The sequence below is a fragment of the Emys orbicularis genome, chromosome 9, assembly GCF_028017835.1.
Source record: "Emys orbicularis isolate rEmyOrb1 chromosome 9, rEmyOrb1.hap1, whole genome shotgun sequence".
Lineage (NCBI taxonomy): Eukaryota > Metazoa > Chordata > Testudines > Emydidae > Emys > Emys orbicularis.
The window spans coordinates 20,647,808-20,671,585 of record NC_088691.1 but is presented as its reverse complement, the minus strand read 5'-3'; the positions used below and the strand labels follow the sequence as shown (position 1 = coordinate 20,671,585).

General features: G+C 40.6%; 1 protein-coding gene across 1 annotated transcript in view; it reads right to left on the bottom strand.

The window, feature by feature from the left end:
• ABCB7 (ATP binding cassette subfamily B member 7) overlaps positions 1 to 23,577 on the bottom strand; it is a 70,439-nt gene extending 46,862 nt beyond the window's left edge. The window contains exons 1-2 of the mRNA XM_065410434.1: positions 23,416 to 23,577; positions 1,329 to 1,406 (exon numbers count right to left, since the gene is read on the bottom strand). Coding sequence (XP_065266506.1) covers positions 1,329 to 1,406; positions 23,416 to 23,577 — 240 coding nt within the window. The remainder of the gene's footprint in view (positions 1 to 1,328; positions 1,407 to 23,415) is intronic.
• Between the last annotated feature and the right edge of the window lie 201 nt (positions 23,578 to 23,778).

Sequence of the window (23,778 nt, the reverse complement as noted above, 5' to 3'; positions counted from 1 at the left end):
TTTCTCCTTAACTTTGAAGGCCTGCTGAAAACAATGGAGGTAGAGCGTCTAAAAAAAAAAAAAAAAAGTAGCAAGAATCTTTCACAATGGAAAAAGTTAGGCAACCTAAATATAAGGGGAAGCTACCAAGCAATATTATGGAATCTCATATATAATGTATATGAGAGGTAGCATGATCTAATATATTAGAATTCAGAAGTCCCTGACTCACAATTCCATTTCTGTCACTCATTTTTATAAACTCAAAGGGTAAATTTTTTTTTAAAAAAACCACCTAAGTCAGTGAGGTGCTTTTAAATCCCACTGAACAGAAATGGGTTTTAGGCTCCTAAACCACTTAGTGCATTTGAAATGATAACCATAAATAATTAAAGAGTATTTAAAGAAGAGACATATTGTGGGATATAAGGGTACGTCCAGACTACCCGCTGGATCGGCGGGTAGCGATCGATATATCGCGTCTCGTCTAGACGCGATATATCCATCCCCGAATGCGCTCCCGTCGACTCCGGAACTCCACCAGAGCGAGCGGCGGTAGTGGAGTTGACGGGGGAGCCGCGGCCATCGATCCCGCGCCGTGAGGACTGGAAGTAAGTCGAAATAAGATACGTCGACTTCAGCTACGCTATTCCCGTAGCTGAAGTTGCGTATCTTACATCGACACCCCTCCCTCCCTCCCCAGTGTAGACCAGGCCTAACTGTAACATTAAGAGGTGAGAATTTAGATGAATTTCCTGGTCTTACTACATCCTACAATTTTACATATTTCTCTGTGTCATTATTAGCAGACGAAGACTAAAAACAAAAAACCATTTCCCTTATGTTTACATTAGTGACACAAAAAGCAACCCTCACACAGATGAAAACCTGTCATACTGCTCTCCCCCAGAGGTGCCAATAAATTTTCAAAGTTTCTTTATGCTCCACAAGCTAAGCATATTTTTGGCGTAATAAAGCTTTACATATTTGAGAAAACTCAGATTTCCATACATTGTCAGACATAAAACCGCAGGATAAATTTGAATGTCAACAAGCTACAAGTACACATTTCTAAAAGCTTTCTGAAAACATTACTCTGTTGGCACTGATTTTTAGAGATTTAGAAAGACATTTCAAAGGGGGAAGACTATCAAGATTTCAGCAGAGATTCTCTCTCCATTTCCAGAGGCAGAAACATAATTTGCCATTTATCTAGTAGTACTTAGAAATCATAAAAAGGGGAAATTATATAAAGGATGTAAAATAAGCAGCATAAATTGGAAGATGCTCAAGGGATAGAATTTTCCCCCCCTGAGAGAGTAGAAGGAGGAAAGACTGCTTAATCCTACCTTTGCAGCATCTAATAATTGTCTTGAATAGCCACTCCCCAAACTCTGCCATGTAGCTTGTCTGAATGTCTGGGGAATCTGCAGGAAAGAAGAAAAAAAGAGAAGATTGAGTAATTAAGAGTGTATACTTCATGTTTAGAGAATATTTCACCTAGTTCGTGTAAACATGCATAACATGAGAACTAAACAAAGACAGTGGTTGACAAGTGACCAAAGAAAAAATAAGATGAAAACAACTGGTGGGGAGCAGGTGCAAAATAAATTGCTTCCAACTATTAAAAATGCAAAATGTCAACAAACCTTTCCCCCATCTCCACCCACGCTCTCACTAGGCTTCCGATCCTTGTTCCTTGAAAGCCCTTAAGTCCTTCTTCTCTTCTCATTCTGTTTTGTTCTCAGATGGCCTTTGCATTCTTTTCAAATATCCCCTTTTGTTCTGTTTTCCATTATGTTTTATTCTTATCCTTGTTGCCCTCCTTGTTTTCATTCCCTCTTACCTCATATACTACGCTTGTACGTTGGACTAAAAGGCTAGCAAAAGCTACAACTCTGCCTGGGAACGGCTGCCACTGCTATGAAGCTGAACATGACTGGGTTGCAATTTTTTTCAGATGGGATATAAAATACACCATATTTATTCACAAATATGGGAATCTGCATAGGCATAACATAGGTTACTAGCAGATGCTGTTACATGGAACGCTGTATTCTAAGGGTACGTCTTCACTTACATCCGGGTCCGGATGTAAGCAATCGATTTTCTGAGTTCGATTTATCGCGTCTGGTTAAGACGCGATAAATCGATCCCGGAAGTGCCCCGGATCGATCCCGGAAGTGCTCGTCTTCGACGCTGGTACTCCAGCTCGGCGAGCGGAGTACGCAGCATCGACGGGGGAGCCTTCCTGCCGCGTCTGGACCGCGGTAACGTCGGACTAAGGTACTTCGAATTCAGCTACGTTATTAACGTAGCTGAATTTGCGTACCTTAGTCCGAAGTGGGGGGGTTAGTGTAGACCAGCCCTAAGTGCTGTAGGACACAGATCTCGTCTGCCTACCCTTCTGAAGTTCCTAGAACCCTTTGGATGCTACAGAAACAGTAACTAATAGTCTTAAACCTGGATGGCTGTTTTCATTACACTCTTCCTTTCAATAAGAATGGTGAGCAATGTCCTCCCAGGCAACTGCAGACAGGGGGCACTCAGTGTGCTTCCATAACGTAACTGGTATATTTCAGCCAGGAAATACGTTCTCTACCCCCAGTGATTGTTTCTGAAATCAGTCCTGATACTCCTAAAGCACCTGGCTAGTATTCCACCACAAACCAGTCTCCTACAGCTCTGTTGCGATACTAGCTGCACAGCATGCACAATATAAATCAATACTGTACAGCAGAATAGCAAAAGAGCAGTCATTGGCTCAAGGCAAAGAACAAACGTCAAGAAAATGAACTCTTAAGAAAAACATTTTTAACCTTAACAAATAGCAGCATGGCCTTTTGTATATTTTCTACACATTGCCTTAAACCTTCTTTTTGCACTTGTCCTAAGTCACATAGTACATTACAAATTGCTGAAGAAATACAACCAAGTGAAGCTAACTTCTTCACCATATAATACTTGCCCGTTTTAACACATCTTATTGTATTATATCCTGGTGTAGCAGGGTGGCTACCCCGCTCCTAAAATAGAAGGGGTTAAAAGCAGCCCTGGAGAGGGTTGTGCCTGGGGATGGCTGACTGGGGAAGCAGCCGCAACTGGGCCACGCCCCAATCAGGCCACAGCTGGCCCTTATAAAAAGGCCAGTGAGCCAGGAGCTGGCACAGTCTCCCTCTAGCTGAGGAGGGAGATGGACCTAGCTGCCTGAGTCCTAAAGGGTACTGGAGTGAAGCAGGCCTGGGGAAAGGCCAGAGGAGCAGGGGAGCTCCAGGCTGGCAACTCCCCAGGCTGCAGGGCCTGGTTCTAGGCCCATAGAGGTACTGGGAGGTAGAGGAAGGCAGTAGGTCTGAATCCCCTTGCCTATAATGAGTGGCTTTTACACTGCAGTCTGCCCCAGGGAGCAGGGGCTTGATGATGACTGGCAGTAGCCCACGACTGAGGCAAGGTGGGGATAGAGGGTTGGGGGTTCCCCTGGGTGGGGGAGACCCTGGGACTGTGGGGGTATTGCCGGGGGCAGCACCCCAAAGATAAAAGGGCACCAGGGTCCGGGAGGGACACAGGGCTGGAAACAAGTGGGACACCGGCGTGCAGAGGGCGCTCTGAGGGCTGGAGAGCTAATTCCCTGAGAGGACCAGCAGGAGGCACCGCAGGGGGGAGTCGCGCACCACATCACCTGCATATAGGATGGGATGAAGTATTGTTGGAATTAAACATTTTATTAATTACTTTTAAAGATGTATCACGCACTTATGGCACTTAATGTAGCAAATGGCTTTCTAGTTATGCATGCCATTCATATAAGCCAATGTGATCCATTCCAGCACCACACATCAGCAGAGAAAAGTAAAACATGGTTTTCTTTAAATCTCTAAGAGAAGATCCTGTTTGCAACCTAAGAGTTTACTGGAACATGGGGTTGATATACCAAGGAGTTTGTCTCAGATTTATGCTGTAGTGCTTATGAAAAGTGTCAGCATGACATCCATGTTTCTAGCATTAGAGTCTTGACCAAATGACACAAAGACATGCTGATCTTTAAGCATAACAGTTTTTGCAAACAAACAATTTTCCAACTATTGCTTAGCATGATGGGTGGGCCAGGCACTCACCATATAAGATAATAAGAAATAAGATAAAGGGTAAAAATAAGATAAAAGGTAAAAGTGTAAAATTTTCAAAAACATGCAAGTCGTAATGACTTTCAATAGAACTTAGGGTAAACTTTGCAAAAGTGCTTCAATGACTTAGAAGCCTACGTTCCTGCCCAGAACAGCTTTCAGTTGTAACAGTCAATTTTTCAAGACCTTCCCTGCAGAATCCACCCAACTCTCCAGCCAATCTTTATAAAGCAGTACACAGAGACAAGCTAACAAATCTGATGTGCCAGTGGTCTAATGTGGTACTGGAAATCCTAAGCACCCAGTCATACAGGTCAACATTTTCAAAAATGAATGCCTAAAGTTAGGCTCCTAAATAAGTGGTCTGATTTTCAGAAGTGCTAAGCCCCTTGCAACTGCCACTGACATCAACATTCACAAAGAGAATTTTTCATTTTATGTTTCAAATAGGAAGCAAGATCACAGAAGTTGGCAGGGGTAGCCCCCAGCGCAGTAATAGTATCTGTAACTAGTTTTAACTCTCGTTTTAAACTGATGAGATTGCAAGTTGACATGGTCTCTTTAAATAAGCATATAACAAGCCAAATCATGTCAAATACTCAAACCTGTGGTTGCCTATACAACTGTGTTTGAAATCCATGCTCTGAGACACACACACACACACACACACACACACACACACACACACACACACAAACACCTGTCCACGGTGGTCATGGAAACAGCACTAGAAATTTGTTACCAACAACTTTGGTTAATCATGGTCATAAATAGCATAATTCTGATCCCATTGGGAACAAAGCCTTCGGAAGGTCCCATCTCAGTTGCAACACTGTAATGTCCTCATATGATTAAGAGACTGTTTGGTCTTGCCAATGAAGATGGACCTTATCACCTTAGATGTGTTTTTACTGTGCAACTGAAATGTGTTACTGCTACAGCTGCAGGAGAAAAAACTCAAATCTTGGCAGACATTTGATATTTCTTTAGATTTATAATAAACTCTTTACAGAGACAGCCATCCTCCACAGAGAACTCCCTCCAAGTAGCTACCTTCTGTTTATATCGACAAGAGCTCAAGCACTTCCACAGACCAACTGAGGAAGCATGGCATGGGAACAGAAACAATTTCAATGGTAACCAGGTGTCAAACCATTTAGGGCTCTATAAATTGATGTCAACAGAAGCAAGAGCAGACCCTATTGCTCTGATGTGGTGTGCTCTCCATCTCATAAACAGGCCATGCATGGCATTCTGTACTAGCTTCGGTTTCCAAGTGGTCTCTGTGCATAACCACATATAGAGACATTACAGCAATCTAATCTAACTGTGGCAGAACTGGAATAGGAGTACAGATACCTTAAAAAAAAAAAAAAAAAAAAAAAAAGCATTCGTGGCAACAGCCACTACCTGGGCATCCAGCAGCAGACCAAGATGTACCACCCCTAATTTGCATATTTATGCTACAAATGGCAGCCGAACTCCCTAATTCAGGTGCAGTGATTAAATTAGGACAGCACTCATGACTGCTTCCCCAAATCTGTTAACACTGCCTTCTTGTTTGGATTAAACCAACGTTTCTCAAATGTGGCCACCGTGGCTGCATGTAGCCACCAGGGGCTTTTCGTGTGTCCACGACACCCTCCTGGGCTGTGATTGGGGAAGGGGGGGCGGCGTGCACAAAGCATCGGCCCCTTCCCCTCCCTCCTTGTTGCTCCTGGATGCGCCACCCTGCCACCGCCTCTGGAGAGAGGTGGGGCACAACGCTGCAGGAGCAAAGTGAGTTCTTGACCCACCTTGGGTGGGTGGGGGGGTTGGGCGGCAGGCTCCAGCGGCAGGACTTCAGGAACCTGACCGTGCAGCCCCAGGCTCCGACCGTAGGGCAGCAGGTATTGACCCCCCCGACCTCTGGCCATGCAGCCCTGGCCTCCAGCTGTGGGGCTTCAGCCTCCAGACCCTGGTTCCAGCTTTATGGCAACAGGCACTGGGTCCCAGCTCCAGTCCCGGGCACTGGCCACAGGCGCCGATCCCTAGCCCCCGTCGCACGGCAGTGGGCTCCAAGCTACCCTTGGGGCTGAGGAACAATTGCCCACTATGGGGTTGTCTCAAATACTTAAGACTGGAACCTCTCAAAAGCAATGCTATAAACTCCTGTTTAGGTCTGCAAGAAGCATGTAAATTAACATTCAGAGTGATCAAGCATATGAACACTAAATATTAAATCCAGAATGTTTTTGCTCATAGTGTGTTCATGGGAGTAGAGGGTTGTGGAGCTATAACCACCTATGGGGGAAAAAAGAATTCACAGCCACCATTCTGAGAAAGAGCTAGATTGTTTATATAGTGCAGTAAATGTGCATGATATTTTGTAGACAAAATCAATCTCATTTCTATTCCCCAAAACAATTACATTAAATTACATTTAAATTAATGATTTTCTTTCTATTACACAAAACTTGATTGTGGAGAATATGTAAAGAAGTGTTTATTTACAAGCTTTTATTGCAGCTCTCCTAGATTACATTTCCTTAATACAGGAGTTTCTAATCTATTTTCGTTGAAATAACTAATGTGAGGGCTGCTGTCCTGTCTCAGGACAGATCCCACCTTCCCTCAGTTTGGACTGTTGAAGAGGCAGCCCCTTTGTATAAACTGACCCATGGCCAGATGTATTAGAGGCTGCCAAGGAAACAGGAAGAAAACATTTTTTTTTGTTTTTTTGTTTTAAACAAGCCACCTGTTGCTTTATCTACTGCTGCAGGAACACATATGCAGGGGGGAAAGAGGTGGCTCTAGGGTTATACCGCTTTCTTTTGCCTCCCAGCCCTGCTCTTCTTTTCTACCCACTCTCTGTAGATTGGGAAAAACTGCCCTCTTATAATGATAATTTAAACTTACATCGCACCTTTCAATTCAACTTTACTTAAATAAGCCACACAACACCTCTGCAATTAGGGAAAGATCCCAATGTACAGATAAAGGAATGGAAGCACAGAGCTCACAGGATTTGTCTTAGGTCATACAGAAATATCTGTGCGGGAGCTGGGAATCCCAGTTCTCTTGAGTCCCAATCCTATGCCTTAAGGATAGACTCTCTTTCCTCTCAAGCTTCTCTTTGAAAAATTCGGTATCAGCATGGAGGCCAAAGATTAAACTAGCATGGGCAGCCCGCCCAGCAGTCAGGAATAGACAGTGGTGAGGCAACCTAGGGAGGTAGGACATAAGTTTGTATTGCTGCTTTCCATGCTGTACCTGCTCCCTGGATAGCAGACTTCAGTCTCCAGTGCTTTCAGTCTCCAGTGCTTTCAGTCTACCATGCCTTCCTATCAACAGAAGTATATCACAAAGAAAAAATGTTTGTGCCTTTTTATGGTCCTGTATGATATACAAAGATGGCCCTTTGTTTTTGAATATTTCTGCTTGTTTTTTACTTCACAGATTGCACAGGCTACCTTAATTTTGGCATTTCCTAACTTCTGAATGTTTGACTTTGAAATATTAATATACTTTTAGTGCCATTTTTTGGATACAATACTATACAGTTTCAGTGATGAAACATAGGTTTAGTATTGATTGTACTTGAAAACTATCTATTCCTACAGCATCATGGCTGTTAAATGTTATAAATATCTTGTTTAACACATCAGAGCATTGAATGCAAAGAACAATCAAGATTACCAAGAAGCATTTGTTCAAGGTCAAATCTAATGTTTACAAACTTTTCTGCTGAGTTTCCAACAAACTATTCCAGACAGCACTATGCTATGCTGCCACTTTTGACCAATGGTTACCTGCATAACTAAGATATGTTAGGAATGAATCCAAATACTGAGGAAGTATATGAAAATCTTACCACTGGCTTTCCTGGGGAGTTATACTGGGTCCTTAAAAGCAAGACAGGAAAAAAATTTAATAGGAGGGAGGAAGCAAGGAAAGAGTGTATATGAACGAATGGGAGGAAGAATGTGAATGAGAAGGAAAGCGATAGAGTGAAAGGAAAGCGTTAAAAGAAGCATCTGAGTGAATGAGAGAGTGTAAATGCCAACTGTAACAGTGAATGAGAAGATATGTGGGAGTAAACAAGAGTGGCAAAGGCACTGAGAAAAGAAAAAGAGTAAATGATAATTGTTGGATTGAATTTAGATTAGAGGGAACGAGGAGAGTGGGAATGGAAGACAGTGCATGAGAGTTTGGGAATGGGGAGAGGTCAACTGATCAGACTGGGCTTTTCAGTATATTAAGCTTAGTTAGGCAGTCACTCTGTACGCAGAAAAATAAAACTCAAGAGAACATTGGTTAAAATTAGTAATTTTGCGTGAGAATAACTTCACTTCCTCATTTGATGAAATTTTATTATTTAGCAATAATTACAAGAATTAACTAGCAACCTCCCTTGTGTATTTATCAATGTGATCCCTTCGGAAAGGCTCTTCTAAAAAGACATGCACAAATGTTGATGAAGAACACCAGAACCCACTAATGGCTTAAAAATACATGGATTTCTGTATTAGGAAACTCATGAGATTGTTTTTAAATTGACTGATTCTTAAAAATGGCAAAAGTTGTTTCACCATTGTAGAAGGGGCCATCAAAAATAACCTTTTAAAAATTAAAGCTATATGCATTTTACCAAAATATCTTCAGCTAAGCAGTTTACATTACAACAGAAAGATGACAAATTTTCCTTATTTTGCTGTTTATATTGACTTAAATCAGAGCTGCAGCTCGTTTGGACCTCTGAAAAAGACTTCTCAAGCTGGACACCGAAAATCTGAGACCAGTTCTGAAAAATGTAGTTGCATGTCTCTTCGTTTCATCTGTAGTTTTTAGAGAAGGCTTATGCTGGCTGATGCTGTATATTTAAGAGAGAAGGTGGGTGAGGTAATATTTTTTTTAATCGGACCAACTTCTGCTGGTGGAAGAGACAAGCTTTTGAGCTTCACAGAGCTCTTCTTCAGATCTAGAAAATGTAACCAGCGTGTCACAGCTAAACAGGCGGAACAGGTTGTTAAGCATAAGGGGTTAACACACATTACCGAGGAATATCAAGACTCACAAACCATCTCAAACCACTCACCACATAAAGGGCCAGTTTCCTCCAGGACACAACCGACTTCCTCCAGAAACTCCACAATATTAACAATTTCCCTCAGAACACATTCCTTCCCACCATGTATGTCCCTTTCCTATACACCAATATCCTCACTGCGATGGCATCACAGCCTGCCTAAAGACAATGGACAATACTCAGATATGCACCTCAAAGACGTCACCAAACTAATCCATTTCATTCTCACCCACAACAATTTACATTTAACACCACACAGTTTGTCCAAACCACGGGAACAGTCACGGGTACTGGGATGGTTTCTCAATATGCCAACCTCTTCATGGGACATGAAGCAAGAATTTCTGGGAAAATGCACCATAAAACCTGTGATATACATTGATGACACTTTCATTCTCAGGACAGATGACCTAACTCCCTCACACATTTCCACCACAACTTCAACAGCCACCATTTGGTTTCTTTGGTGAGACATGTCTACTGGGAAATGGCCTGAGGCCATCAAAATCCCTTCACAGTCCATTAAACCATCCGCAGGTGATAATCCAAGTGTGTTCTGCTGCACAGGACTGATCCTGGGCAACGTGCAGGCAATTCTACCTTACTCCAAAAACCTTGTCTCTGAGTAAATAAAGAGAAAGGAATATTTTCCCCATGGTTATGCAAGTGTGGGTGGGTCACCAGTCATGTTTCAATTACTCTAATGCTGGGTTGTCAGGGAAGGTGCATGATACTTGCATCTTTAAGAATACAGGTCTTTTTGAAAAGATGCGAGCACAGATTGGCATATTCACATTGGTGGGGCTAAAATGCAAACTGTGTTTCTCAGATGCCCAGCCCCGCCTTTGCTTCCCTGACTCATGAAACCATACACCTGGCACCAAGATAAGAACAAGGAAAAATTTAATTACGACCTAAGTATATGCAAGATCACAGTGGAGCATGTGTTTGGCAGATTAAAGGGTCAATGTCTTATGAATAGCCTGGATCTCAGAGAGCCAAATGTTCTTGTTACTGCTGCATGTCGTGTTTTACATAAATTTGCAAGGCTATGGGGGAAAATGGTATTGGGGGGGACACGACTGATTTTGAACCTGACATGGGCAATTAGCTTCATCAGCAGGTCAGTTTTGTCAGTAGGTCTTAAAACTGGGTGTGGACACATGCAAGGCTGTGCTAACAGAAGACAAGTTTTACCAGTAAACTTTGTAGTGTAGACGAGGTCTTAGAACAGGTGACAAAAACAACCAAATAAATTTAATTGAAATAGCACCTTCAGTCATTAATCTTTGTTGTGACTGCTTATTAGAAACCAAGAGCTATAGAAAGCAAGTTTTTTTTTAAACACTCTTGTATAAATGAAAAAAATGTAGATCTTATCACATATTCCACATTGTACCTGGAACAGCAAGATAAGAAGAAAAATTGAGGAAAATTGAAGTTAGCCTATTTCTGCTTTTTGCAGTTCTTCTTTCCAGTAACGTACATAGTCTTACTTTTACTGTTGACAATGTGGACTTTGAAGGGAACCCCTAAGCATACTACTTGACTCATCCAGATTAATCATATAACAATTTGCCTTAGTTGCAGGACTGCTGCTCTTTCTGATCATATTCTTCTTTATTCCCTTTATGTTTCTTCTAGACTGAATAATCTTTTTTATTATAGGCTTTGTTTTAGATGCAGGTAAACTGCTTTGGGAATGGTCCTAAACTCCCTAAAGACTGCATTTCCATTTACTTGGGTCATTTTTCAAGCTCACTACGTAGGCCAACATTTTGGTCTTTAGTAATATCCAGCAGATGTCATAAGTCAAACAGGAACTCTGACAGGAAGCACTTGGAAGGGTGAGATGGAGAAGTTATATTTGTGGAAACATAAAATTAATCTCAATGTTAAGGTTTGGAGTCTGGACACAGTTCCACACTATGCTGTGCATAGAAGAGGCTTAAGAAAATTATTTACTATGTCTGTTTTCCCCCTAGAATCCATTCCTCTCTCCAGGATGCAAAAGTTAACAGCTTTTTGCACTCTGTTTTGAAGCAACAAGCCTCTGAACAGCTACTGAACTAGGTAGGTGAGAGACTGGAGACATGAATCACTATTATTTGTATTCGTGTATCACCCAAATGTCTCAATTAAAATAGATCCCCATTGGGCTAGACAATGCACAACATACATACAAATACTGCTCCATCCTAAAGAACTTACAACTAAAGAAAGAAAAAAATTCAAGTTCAGGGAAATGGAATACAACATGAATGCAAAATAATGAGGGTGGTGATGGGCAAACATTTTAATAATGTGGAACTAATGATAAGTTATTAAGGTTTAAACCTTGCTTTATTATTTTTAGCCTTGCCTTTTCCCCATATATTTAACCCTAGCCTTTTTCTATTTTTAAAGTAATGTGAGTGGGGAGTGACAGCTCTTGCAGAAGTTGCTAAAACATGCATTAATGTCTTTACTTTCAAGGTTCTTCAAGGCCTACACCCACCCTATCATCTCTCATTCAGTATAAAGAGTTTGACTCCTGCCTGATGCCAGCCTCCATTGCCCACTTGTTATACAGTATTTTAAAACAAGCACTTTTGTGCTTATCTCCTATGCTGCCCCTCACGCTTGGGAGGAGTTCCCTGTAAACATCCTGAAAGCCATTTCAAATCCCTCCTTAAAACTCACTTTTTCTGTGAGTTCTACAAAAACTTGACAACAGATAATGTACTGAGACCATAAGAACATAAGAATGGCCCAACTGGGTCAGACCACAGGTCCATCTAGCCCAGTATCCTGTCTTCCGACAGTGGCCAGTGCCAGGTGCCCCAGAGGAAATGAACAGAATAGGTAATCCTCAACTGATCCTTCCCCTGTCACCCATTTCCAGCTTCTGGCACACAGACGTGTACTGCCTGTGGTGCTGGACAATATTGTCTCATTGCTTCTTTACACTCCCCCATCTGTCTGTGACCATCTCTCGTTTTATACTTAGATTATAAACTCTTTGGGTGAATGCCCATCTTTTGTTCTGTGTTTCTACAGCATCTAGACCATGAGGTCCTGGTCCGTAACTACAGATCCTTGGCATTACAATAACAAATTATTATTATTAAAAAAAAGTTGGACGAATAAACAAAATAGTGCTTTAGATTAATTATTCCTTCCTTTACTAGTTCTTCAAGCGTCACACCAATTGCCTAAACTCAATCTCACTCAACAATACAAGGGTCAGAATAATAGTAGTTTTGGGGTTTTTTTGAACAGTTGTGGACTGCTTAGAAACTGTAAGGTAATGACAGAAATGAAAGTCTGACGAGGTTACTCTATGCAATACATCCAGGGATTCTCAAACTGGGGGTCGGGACCCTCCCAGGGGGTCACGAGGTTATTACATGGGGGGGGGGGGTTGCGAGCTGTCAACCTCCACCCCAAACCCTACTTTGCCTCCTGCATTTATAATGGTGTTAAATATATTTAAAAGTATTTTTAATTTATTTGGGGGGGGGGTCGCACTCAGATGCTTGCTATGTGAAAGGGGTCACCAGTACAAAAGTTTGAGAACCACTGACACAGATGGTAGTTTTTTATCACTTGGTAATCTGGAGGCTTTTGCAAGATATCATGCCACATCACACTCATTTCATTAACTAAAAATGTATGCCTACTTCATTACAAAGCAAACAGCCTAAGACTACATTCCCACTTATGCATCACTCTTTGAAATCATCTTCCTGTTAAAAATCTTCTAAAGATGTAACTTTTCAAGATCATTCAAAATAGACCAACAATGAATGTTTCAAGTTGATGAATTCATTTTATTTTTTGTTTTAAATCCATTGTGCATAAATATTGCACAGGTTTTAGAATAGTGCTGCAGTACCTCATCACAAAAGGACAGGATATGGACCAAGTTTCTGCCTTATCTCTGAATTTCTTGTCTTGCACAAGTTTAAAAACAAGACCCCTATCATCATCTGAACATAGTCTTTTGTCATTTAATTTATTTCTGTCTAGCCATTTTATCGATCTAAGCAAATAATAAGAACTTTATTCTGGTCTGTGATAGAATTATGTCTGTCACAGGCATTTAATCAGAACCAATGGTAATGAAAAGCTAGCCAAATGTACTTCTGCAATAAATATAGGTTTAAGATTATTATCAAACTGAAATAATAGCTACTCAAGAGTTTTTCAAGGATCGTTCATTCATTTTAACATTTAGATGCAGTAACATTTGAGATGTGTTTAAAATACTCTTACTTTACAATTCTGCTTTGCATTTCTACAGTTTTGATTGTTTCCATTTATGAGCCAGACTACCAAGAATTTTATTTGGGAACCAATAAAAAAAAAAAAAAAAAAAAAAGAGAAAAGAAAAGTTACTTTGCAACATCTACTGGAATGTATTACCAAAGATATCCATAGCTGAGAGCAGGAATTTTGACTTGTATATTAGTAATATAACTGGTACCTCTATATGAGTAAATGATTGTCTCAGCTGTCTTTGGACAACATAAACACAAGAATACAGCAAAGCATTTTCTGCACCACTCTGGCATTTCAGCAGCAGGGGGAGGGGTGCTTCCCTGTTACAGTTCATTGTTTCAATGGAACTGAATTTTCATTTAGGACTTTGTCACAAAATTCTAATGGAAGGGAATAAGAACTGTCTGGACTTTAAAGGTGACTTGATGTTTAGATTTCACCTTCTACATTATGCCTATGCAAGTTATAGAATGTTGTACTTTTTAAAGATATAAATAAATAAGTGTGGGAAAAGGGAGACAGAATTACTGAACAAATGTCAGGAAATAGAGATAAGAATGGAAAATGTCAAGATGCAAAAAAACAGCAATAGAAGTAGATAAAATGGAGTATGCTGCTGACCAATTTAGAAAAAAGCCAGTACAAATTATTTGCTTTCTGAAAATACTTTTAAAAATACCCAAGGTAAAGTACATGTCCAAAATATATGTATTCTAGCACTTAAGAAGCACATAGAAGTTAACTATGCAGTAGATTATCAAGACAGATCTCTTAATCCCATGTTTAAAAGGGGAAGTTTATTTCAAAATCAGACAGGCACTTAACTGGTATCAAACTATGAAGCCTTTCCTCACCGTTACTGCTTGGCAATGCTGTTGACTTCATGATGAGAAAAAGTGTAGCTGGATACAACACAGGCATCACAAGGCTCAACAATACATTAGAAGACCTGTATGTTGCTAATGACATAAGTCTTCTCAGTGACAGCTCAACCAACATGCAAAGTAAAGACCGAAAGACTGTCCAGCGTTGTCAAAAAGGCTGGGCTAATAATCAGTTATGAAGAAAAAAATTCAGCGAGAACTCCAGCAACTCGCAATTAATATCACTTTGGAAGGCAAAGGAATACAGGAAGTGAATCAACTAGCATACCTTGACAGTAAAGTTCGAGCCACAGGGATGTCCAGAAAGAAATAGTATCATTTATAATGGTGTTAAATATATTTAAAAGTATTTTTAATTTATTTGGGGGGGGGGTCGCACTCAGATGCTTGCTATGTGAAAGGGGTCACCAGTACAAAAGTTTGAGAACCACTGACACAGATGGTAGTTTTTTATCACTTGGTAATCTGGAGGCTTTTGCAAGATATCATGCCACATCACACTCATTTCATTAACTAAAAATGTATGCCTACTTCATTACAAAGCAAACAGCCTAAGACTACATTCCCACTTATGCATCACTCTTTGAAATCATCTTCCTGTTAAAAATCTTCTAAAGATGTAACTTTTCAAGATCATTCAAAATAGACCAACAATGAATGTTGTCTATCATGAATGGCAAAGCAGCAGCTGCATACACTACCTTAAACAAGATTTGGTCATCAAAAATCTACAGTTAAAAGATGAAATTCTGAATCTTCCACTCAAATGTTAGTTCTATCTGAACACATGGATATGAAAGCTGGAAATCCAAAAAATACAGATATCCAAATGCCTTTGAAAGCAAATACCTTAGAAAAATACTAGGTATTAAATGGAATGAATAACAAATGCCGAGATTCGTCAAAATGCAACAGCCCATTATCTCTAAAGGTATCCAGAAAAGATGGTAACAGTTGGGACATATGTTAATAATGAAGCCAGAGCTCGTGCCACAGTAGGAATACCACTGGGCAGCTGAAGAAGGAATGATAGAGGATCATTCATGCCATAAGTGATATGTAATAGCATGGGAAGGATTCAGACTTATCCGGAAGTTAACAGACTTCAGGTACTCAGCTCAATCTCAACCTATACACTAAATTTGGAACTACTATTTAATAATCTGCAGGATACACTATACCTATATATGTTTATTTAATCAGTTTTAACATACATTTATTCAGATTCTTTATTTTTACATATTTATTATGTTAGAAAATGGTGAATGATACTTCTTATTTATTAGATTATTAATTTTTTACTTGTGATTTGTGTCAAGCTGCATTTGGATGGAAATTGGAATTAAATTAAAAATGCACAAAATCAGAATTTTATTTAGTTAGTTAGTTAAATAAAGCTAGATTAAATGTACTGGATACATGAGAAAAAATAAATTTATCAAAACATGTTCTGCATTTAAAAGTAATTGATTTATCAAATCAGGAAGTATCAGAAGTTGAATTTATTGTTTCTGGTTGCCATGTCCTTCAAGACTTTAAATAAAAACAAGTATGAGTTCTAGTTCTACAGATTGAAAGAGGAAAAGAAGCTTTCCCAATCAGTTTCTCAACTTTGAATGAACTAGTCCTTTTACTAAACTGACTGAATAAATTGAAAAAGAATAAAATATTTTCTGCACCCACTAGAAAGGTGACAGCTGTCAAAAGCTGGTTTAGCACTTCAAACTCTGGTCCCAGGGGCTTAGCCAGTGACTTCCACGAGTTCAGTGGTTTGAGTTTCTTTTAAAACTTCGGCAGCAAACATATATTGCTTGATTTTTTTTTAAATTTAACTTTAATTATTTTAGTGGATCATAGCAAGCTTAGGCCTTAGCATAGGCCACGATAAAAATAAACCTTTTTAAAATTGAAATTAACAAGAACTTATTTCAACAATTCTACAGTTAAATTTTTTCAGACTTTTTGTTTCATTAAAAATTTTGATATTTTGATCTTTCATTTCAATTCAGGGCAAAACACAATTGTTGAAATATCAGAATTTCCTCTGAGGCAGAAATTCTGATTTTCTCTCAGCTGTAGCTAAACAAGATTGTCCCTTAACCCAGTTAAAAACTATTCCAATTTGTAGACTAAATCTTAACTGTGTTTCATAGGCAGGGTTACGCTAGCATCTGACTGGAATTACTGTATTACAGAGTGGTGCTTGTAAAAGAAAACTAGCTACCACAGGGCTTCCTGGCCCTTTTAGCAGAAACTCTTAACTGTTGCCTTTTTTCCTTTTTATAGTTACTCTGGCTGCTACTGAATTTAATCTTTAACACTGAAGGGCAAAATTCTGAATTTAATAGAGTTAACGACAGGGAATTAGACTGTAAATAGGTTTTCAGCCAGTCTACATTACAGCAGCCTTTATGATGATTTGCTTTAAAAAAATTAAAACTAGATCTGCTATGATTGGTGTTACAATATTTTATAAATAGCAATAATAAATTTGTAAAAATGATAATATTCTATGGAAAATACACCATGAACTATACTAAAAAAAGTCATGTGATGGCAAGAAAGAAGAGAGGTGTAAAACAGTATTTGGCAAAATTTCAACATTATTTTAATAGATAATACCTAGTCCTGTCATGAGTGCAGGGGACTGGACTAGATAGGACTGGAAGGGACCTTGAGAGGCTATGATTAAGTGAAAAAATCAAAGTAAATATTTACTTAATCAACCAGTTTTAACAGCTGGTCAAATACTATTCTATCAAATTATACATTCAGTAAGTATTTTTCTACTATTCAACAAGCTCAACACATTTTTAAAATTTATTAAACAAAGATGGTAGTTATAATTAAATACAACAGCAGACATTATAATACAGTAAAAGCTGTGTTACCAACCAAAACGCTCTAAAAACCAGCATTTCTAATCTTCATAGAAAGTCCAGTTTATAGCCTGGTAGGCACCAGGCCGGCAGGCTCTCTACCTGGCGCCGCGTGGCTCCCCGGAAGTGGCGACATGTCCCTGCTGCTCCTAGGCGGAGGAACGACCATGACGGGTTCGGAGTGCGGAAGGGGGAGCAGGGCTGGGGGTTGGGGCATGGGAGGGGATGTGGGACAGGTTCTGGGAGGGAGTTTAGGTGCGGGGAGCTCGGGGCAGGTGGTTGGGACATGGGAGGGGTTTCAGGATGCCGGGTGGTGCTCACCTCGGGCAGCTCCCCACAAGCGGCAACCTGGCCCTGCTGTTCCCAGGTGGAGGCACAGCTAGGCAGCTCTGTGCACTGCCTCCACATGCAGGCACCACCCCCACAGCTCCCATTGGCTGTGGTTCCCAGCCAAAGGGAGCTGCAGAGCCAGCACTTGGGGCGGGGGCAGCGCACAGAGCCGCACCTTGGCCTAGGAACAGCAGGGACAGCTCGCCGCTTGCAGGGAGCCACCCCAGGTGAGTACCCCCCCAGATCTGGCACCCTGAAACCCCTTCCTCATTGCAACCCCCTGCCCCGAGCCCTCTCTCGCACCCAAACTCCCTCCCAGAGCCCGCGTCCCATACCCCTCCCGTGCCCCAACCCTGCACTGCCTGCCGCATCCAAACTCCCTCCCTCTTAATTAACCGGAATTTTTCACTTACTAGCACCCCCCATTTCCCCAACATGCCGGATAAATAAGCTTTTACTGTAGACTGTTTTACTCCTTTTTGAGTACGAGTGTGGTTTGGGTTGGTAGCACAGACACTTCCTAACCTGTGGCCTAAACCTACTAGCCAGTGTGAAAGGATTTGATATTTTTTTAAATACAGACTCCTAGAACTGGTCACAACTAGTTACATATTTTTTTTAAAAAAGTTCTTTTACTTTGTATACACTTGTGTTTAAAAGCCTGAGAGAGTTAGAATGTGAGTTCACAGTTTAGACAGGGCCATAAGGAGAGAGGCCATCTCTGAGGTTATCAGGGCCCAAATAATTTAAGGAATTATAGTAGGGCTGTCAAGGGATTTAAAAAATTAATCACAATTAATCGCTCAATTAAAAAAAAATCATGATTAATCGCACTGTTAAACAATAGAATACCATTTATTTAAATATTTTTGGTGTTTTCTACATTTTCAAATATATTTATTTCAATTACAACCCAGAATACAAAGTATACAGTGCTCATTTTATATTTATCTTTGATTACAAGTATTTGCACTGTAAAAAAAACAAAAGAAATAGTATTTTTCAATTCACCTAATACAAGTACTATAGTGCAATCTCTTTATCATGAAAGTTGAACTTACAAATGTAGAATTATGTACCAAAAAATGCATTCAAAAATAAAACAATGTAAAATTTTAGAGCCTGCAAGTCCACTCAGTCCTACTTCTTGTTCAGCCAATCGCTCAAACTAGTTTGTTTACATTTGCAGGAGATAATGCTGCCCGCTTCTTGTTTACGTCACCTGAAAGGGAGAACAGACATTCACATGGCACTGTTGTAGCCGGTGTTGCAAGATGTTTATGTGCCAGATGTGCTAAAGATTTGTATGTCCCTTCATGCTTCAATCACCATTCTAGGGGACATGTGTCCATGCTGATGACAGGTTCTGCTCGATAACGATACAAAGCAATGTGGACCGACGCATGTTCATTTTCATTATCTGAGTCAGATGCAACCAGCAGAAGTTGATTTTCTTCTTTGGTGGTTCGGGTTTTGTAGTTTCCGCATCAGAGTGTTGCTCTTTTAAGACTTCTGAAAGCATGCTTCGTCCCTCTCAGATTTTGGAAGGAACTTCTGATTCTTAAACCTTGGGTTGAGTGCTGTCTTTAGAAATCTCACATTGGTAGCTTCTTTGCATTTTGTCAAATCTGCAGTGAACGTGTTCATAAAACTAACATGTGCTGGGTCATCATCCGAGACTGCTATAACAAGAAATATATGGCAGAATGCGGATAAAACAGAGCAGGGGACATACAATTCTCCCTGAAGGAGTTAAGTCACAAATTTAATTAACGCATTATTTTTTTAACAAGCGTCATCAGCATAGAAGTGCGTCCTCTGGAATGGTGGCCGAAGCATGAAGGGGCTTACGAATGTTTAATTCTCAATTACTGAGGCTCATTGATATACTTTGCTTTCCATAACCAAATCTCTGTATAACTTTTCATGAGTGATGTACCCGAATATTCAGATTCTAATATCTAAACTGTATTGCTAAATCTATTCACCTAAATTTGGGTTATTGCTGATTATGCACTATATGTATCTTATGACTTTAAAAACAAACATTGTATTAGTGGATAATCTAAGCACTATACCCAGATGTACAGACACTCTTTTCTCAACCTGTATATTATATAATTTTAACATTAGCTTTAATAAATGTTTTATATCTGGCACGTAAATACCTTGCAATGCCAGCTATAAAAGTGCCATGCAAATGCCTGTTCTCAGTTTCTGGTGACATTTTAAATAGGAAGAGGGCAGCATTATCCCCTGTAAATGTAAACAAACTTGTTTGTCTTAGCAATTGGCTGAACAAGAAGTAGGACTGAATGGACTTGTAGCCTCTGAAGTTTTACATTTTCTTCTTTTTGAGTACAGTTATGTAACAAAAAAATAAATCTACATTTGTAAGTTGCACTTTCAGGACAAAAAGAGATTGCACTACAGTACTTGTATGCGGTGAATCGAAAAATACAATTTATTTTGTTTAGCATTTTTACAGTGCAAATAATAAAAAATAATATATTTTGATTTCAATTACAATACAGAATACAACATATATGCAAATGTAGAAAACATCCAAAATATTTAATAAATTTCAATTAGTATTCTATTGTTTAACAGTGTGATTAAAAAAATAATCATAATTAATCAGTTTTTAATTGCGATTAATTTTTTGAGTTAATTGCTTGAGTTAACTGCAATTAATTGACAGCCCTTATTTACAGGTTAAAAACAAGTATTTTAAAACAGCACCCCCGAAAAAGCGTGGCATCACATAACACAGGTGCTACATGCTCTTCAGAAGCTTGAGGTTCAGAGTAGTCATTTTCTTGGCCTCTATGCCAAGAGGAGAATGCCATTACCACTGAACGTGCTGGTGGCTTTTTGATACAGACACTGTGTCTCCATTAGACTGAACCATGACTATAATTACAGGTCCCCTAGCCCACTTAACGGCCTTCTGTTATTCTGGGTCAAATTTGAACCAGTATTTTTGATATAAAAACACTGTCTCATTCTTTACCAGCCCCCCTTTTATGTCACTACCTGATAAACCAACAACATGTAACAAAACCAGGCTGGATAAAAATCAGTGATTTTTTTTTATTTAAATCAGATATTTTGATCAAATGCTTTTAGAGGAAAAAACCTATCTAAAGATAGTTTTAATGAAGATACATTATAGCTCAAAGATATCTCATCATGGAATAGGGATTATAAATTCTAATTCTATAGTATGAGACAATATATTCATGTAATGTTTAAGAAAAGTTTTGTAAATGAGTTCCAATAGTTCATGGATTAGGGACCCAATCTTATGGATTCCACGGGCTTCTGTATAGATTATTTAGGTTAATCTTTCTATCTACCCAATGGGACTCAGTGCTCAGTCTAGAAGATACCATCAAAGATGCTTAGTTTTGCAGTTCTCAAACCATGGATTTGTGTCTCCAGAGATAACATGCTTGTTAACAGCAAAAACGTTTTTAAATAAATAATACATAGAGGTGAGAAATAACAGACCTCAACCCTATTGTCCCTCTGCAAATTTGTATACACAGAGTCAATCCCTTTTACCCCTCTCTAAAAGTGCAAAGTTTCAAAAAGTTCAATGAATAGAAGATTGGTGGGGGGCAGAATAGATCTGGACAAGGAGAAGTCATCTGGAGATAGATGTGAGAAGGGAGAGACAGGCAGTAGAAACAAAAGTGAAACTGTTTGAGCAGCATATTCCAGAATGCAGTTTTATGTAGAAATCCATGATTAAACCAAATCCACCCTGAACAAAACTTTGTTTTAAATATTTGTTTAAGTTATAAACACTTCACAATTAAAAAATCAGTTATTATTACTTAAGAAAGCTTCCAACTTTGTTTTAAAAACAGAACTAAAAGTGCATCAAAATTAACAGCCACAGATGTAAATATAATAGAGATTTATAATTTATAATAGAGAGTAAATAACAGTATTTACATGGCTGTCAGAAAGCCCACATCTGTTCAAGCCAGTGTAATTAGTACTAGGTCCTCACACTACAGAATAAGCAACAACTGTCTACTCGGGTCTCCCTACATTCACAAATAAAGAACATATCAGATATTAAACTGATAAGAACAGATATAAGTTAGAAAAAAATTTCACTTCAAGGTCCCAGAAACACAGACAAGGTTTTCATCTCGAGGCCAAAAGACCAAAAACATCAAGACACTTGATCACGGCCTTGGGTAGACCAAGAGACTACTGACACTTGATCTTAGCTCTAGCTCCAGCAAGTTCCCCACTTAGAATCATAGAATCATAGAATATCAGGGTTGGAAGGGACCTCAGGAGGTCATCTAGTCCAACCCCCTGCTCAAAGCAGGACCAATTCCCAACTAAATCATCCCAGCCAGGGCTTTGTCAAGCCGGGCCTTAAAAACCTCCAAGGAAGGAGATTCCACCACCTCCCTAGGTAACGCATTCCAGTGCTTCACCCACCCTCCTAGTGAAATAGTGTTTCCTAATATCCAACCTAAACCTTCCCCACTGCAACTTGAGACCATTGCTCCTTGTTCTGTCATCTGCCACCACTGAGAACAGCCGAGCTCCATCCTCTTTGGAACCTCCCTTCAGGTAGTTGAAAGCTATCAAATCCCCCCTCATCCTTCTCTTCTGGAGACTAAATAATCCCAGTTCCCTCAGCCTCTCCTAATAAGTCATGTGCTCCAGACCCCTAATCATTTTTGTTGCCCTCCGCTGGACTCTTTCCAATATTTCCACATCCTTCTTGTAGTGTGGGGCCCAAAACTGGACACAGTACTACAGATGAGGCCTACTTTGTCGATTTCACTTAAATTTTCTTCACCAGAATAACCTTTTGAGGTACAATTATTGATTACATGATGGTCGGGGGTGGAGCATAGGGAAAACAAATAGACTCAGAAATGAGAAGCTAGGGATGGACAACAGGGGGTGGGTGGATCACTTGATGATTACCTGTTCTGTTCATTCCCTCTGGGGCACTTGGCATTAGCCACTGTCACGGGATATTGGGCTAGATCAGTGGTTCTCAAACTTTTGTACTGGTGACCCCTTTCACACAGCAAGCCTCTGAGTGCGACCCCCCCCCTTATAAATTAAAAACACTTTAAAATATATTTAATACCATTATAAATGCTGGAGGCAAAGCGGGGTTTGGGGTGGAGCCTAGCAGTTCACGACCTCCATATAATAACCTCATGACCCCCTGAGGGATCCCGACCCACAGTTTGAGAACCCCTGGGCTAGATGGACCTTTGATCTGACCCACTATGGCCGTTTTTATGTTATTATGCTTTGTACATTCATCCACTCACACACAAAATATGTGGCTACAAAAAAATTTCTGGCAAACTACAGGGCAATAGAATGAAGACATCCAAGAAAAAAAAACATTAAAAAAAAATACTGTTGAAAGCAGTAACAGAGCAAAGGAGGCTCAGAAGGAAAAGGACAAACTAAACCTTCCCACCAGCCGTGGTTTATCAGTAAAAACAGGCAGAAACACACAGGGCACCAAATTCCCCTAAAAACGCCCAACCCCAACACCCCCTATACAGAAACTCACTACCTGCTTGGCCCTAGCCTCCTCTGCCCCTGCTGCCCTCAGCCCTGCGTGCTTGCCCCGTCCCCTGCAATCCTGACCCCAGCGCCCCTTCCCCACAGGGGCGCCAAGCAGCAGTCCCATGCCGACGAGCGAGCCCCCTTGTTCCCCAGGGGCCCAGCCCCATCGGCCTTGCCCCTAGCACCCCAGTCCCTTGCTCCCCACTGCCGACTATCCCGCACTCGAGCCTGCGTGAGCCCTGCCCGCCCCACAGACCCCTCTCCTCCCTTTGCCCGGCTCCCGCCGTGTCCTCCCCGCTAGCGCCCGGTCCCCGCCGCACCTGATAGATCCGCGGGGAGGGCTGGCTCCGCTTCAGCCCGCTGCCGGCTGTCCAGCCGTGGACGCAAGCCGCCGGCTGCCGGAGCAGGGAAGCTGCCAGCAGCCTGCGCCGATGGAAAGCGGCGAGAGCCGCCAGGCTCTGCGGAGCCCCCAACAACGCCATCTTGAAAGAAAGAGAGAAGACAGAGAGGCTTGTGGGATACTGGCGGACTAGATCGGGGTGGGGGAGAAGGAGCGAGGGCGAGAGTTCGCATGCCCCCCTCACCTGACCTGGCCTGGTACCGGAAATGGAGCCTGCTCTAGAGTAGTGTTGCTGGGAACCAGGCCAAGGGTTTCAATCCATCTCTCCCACCTCTCAGTGCCA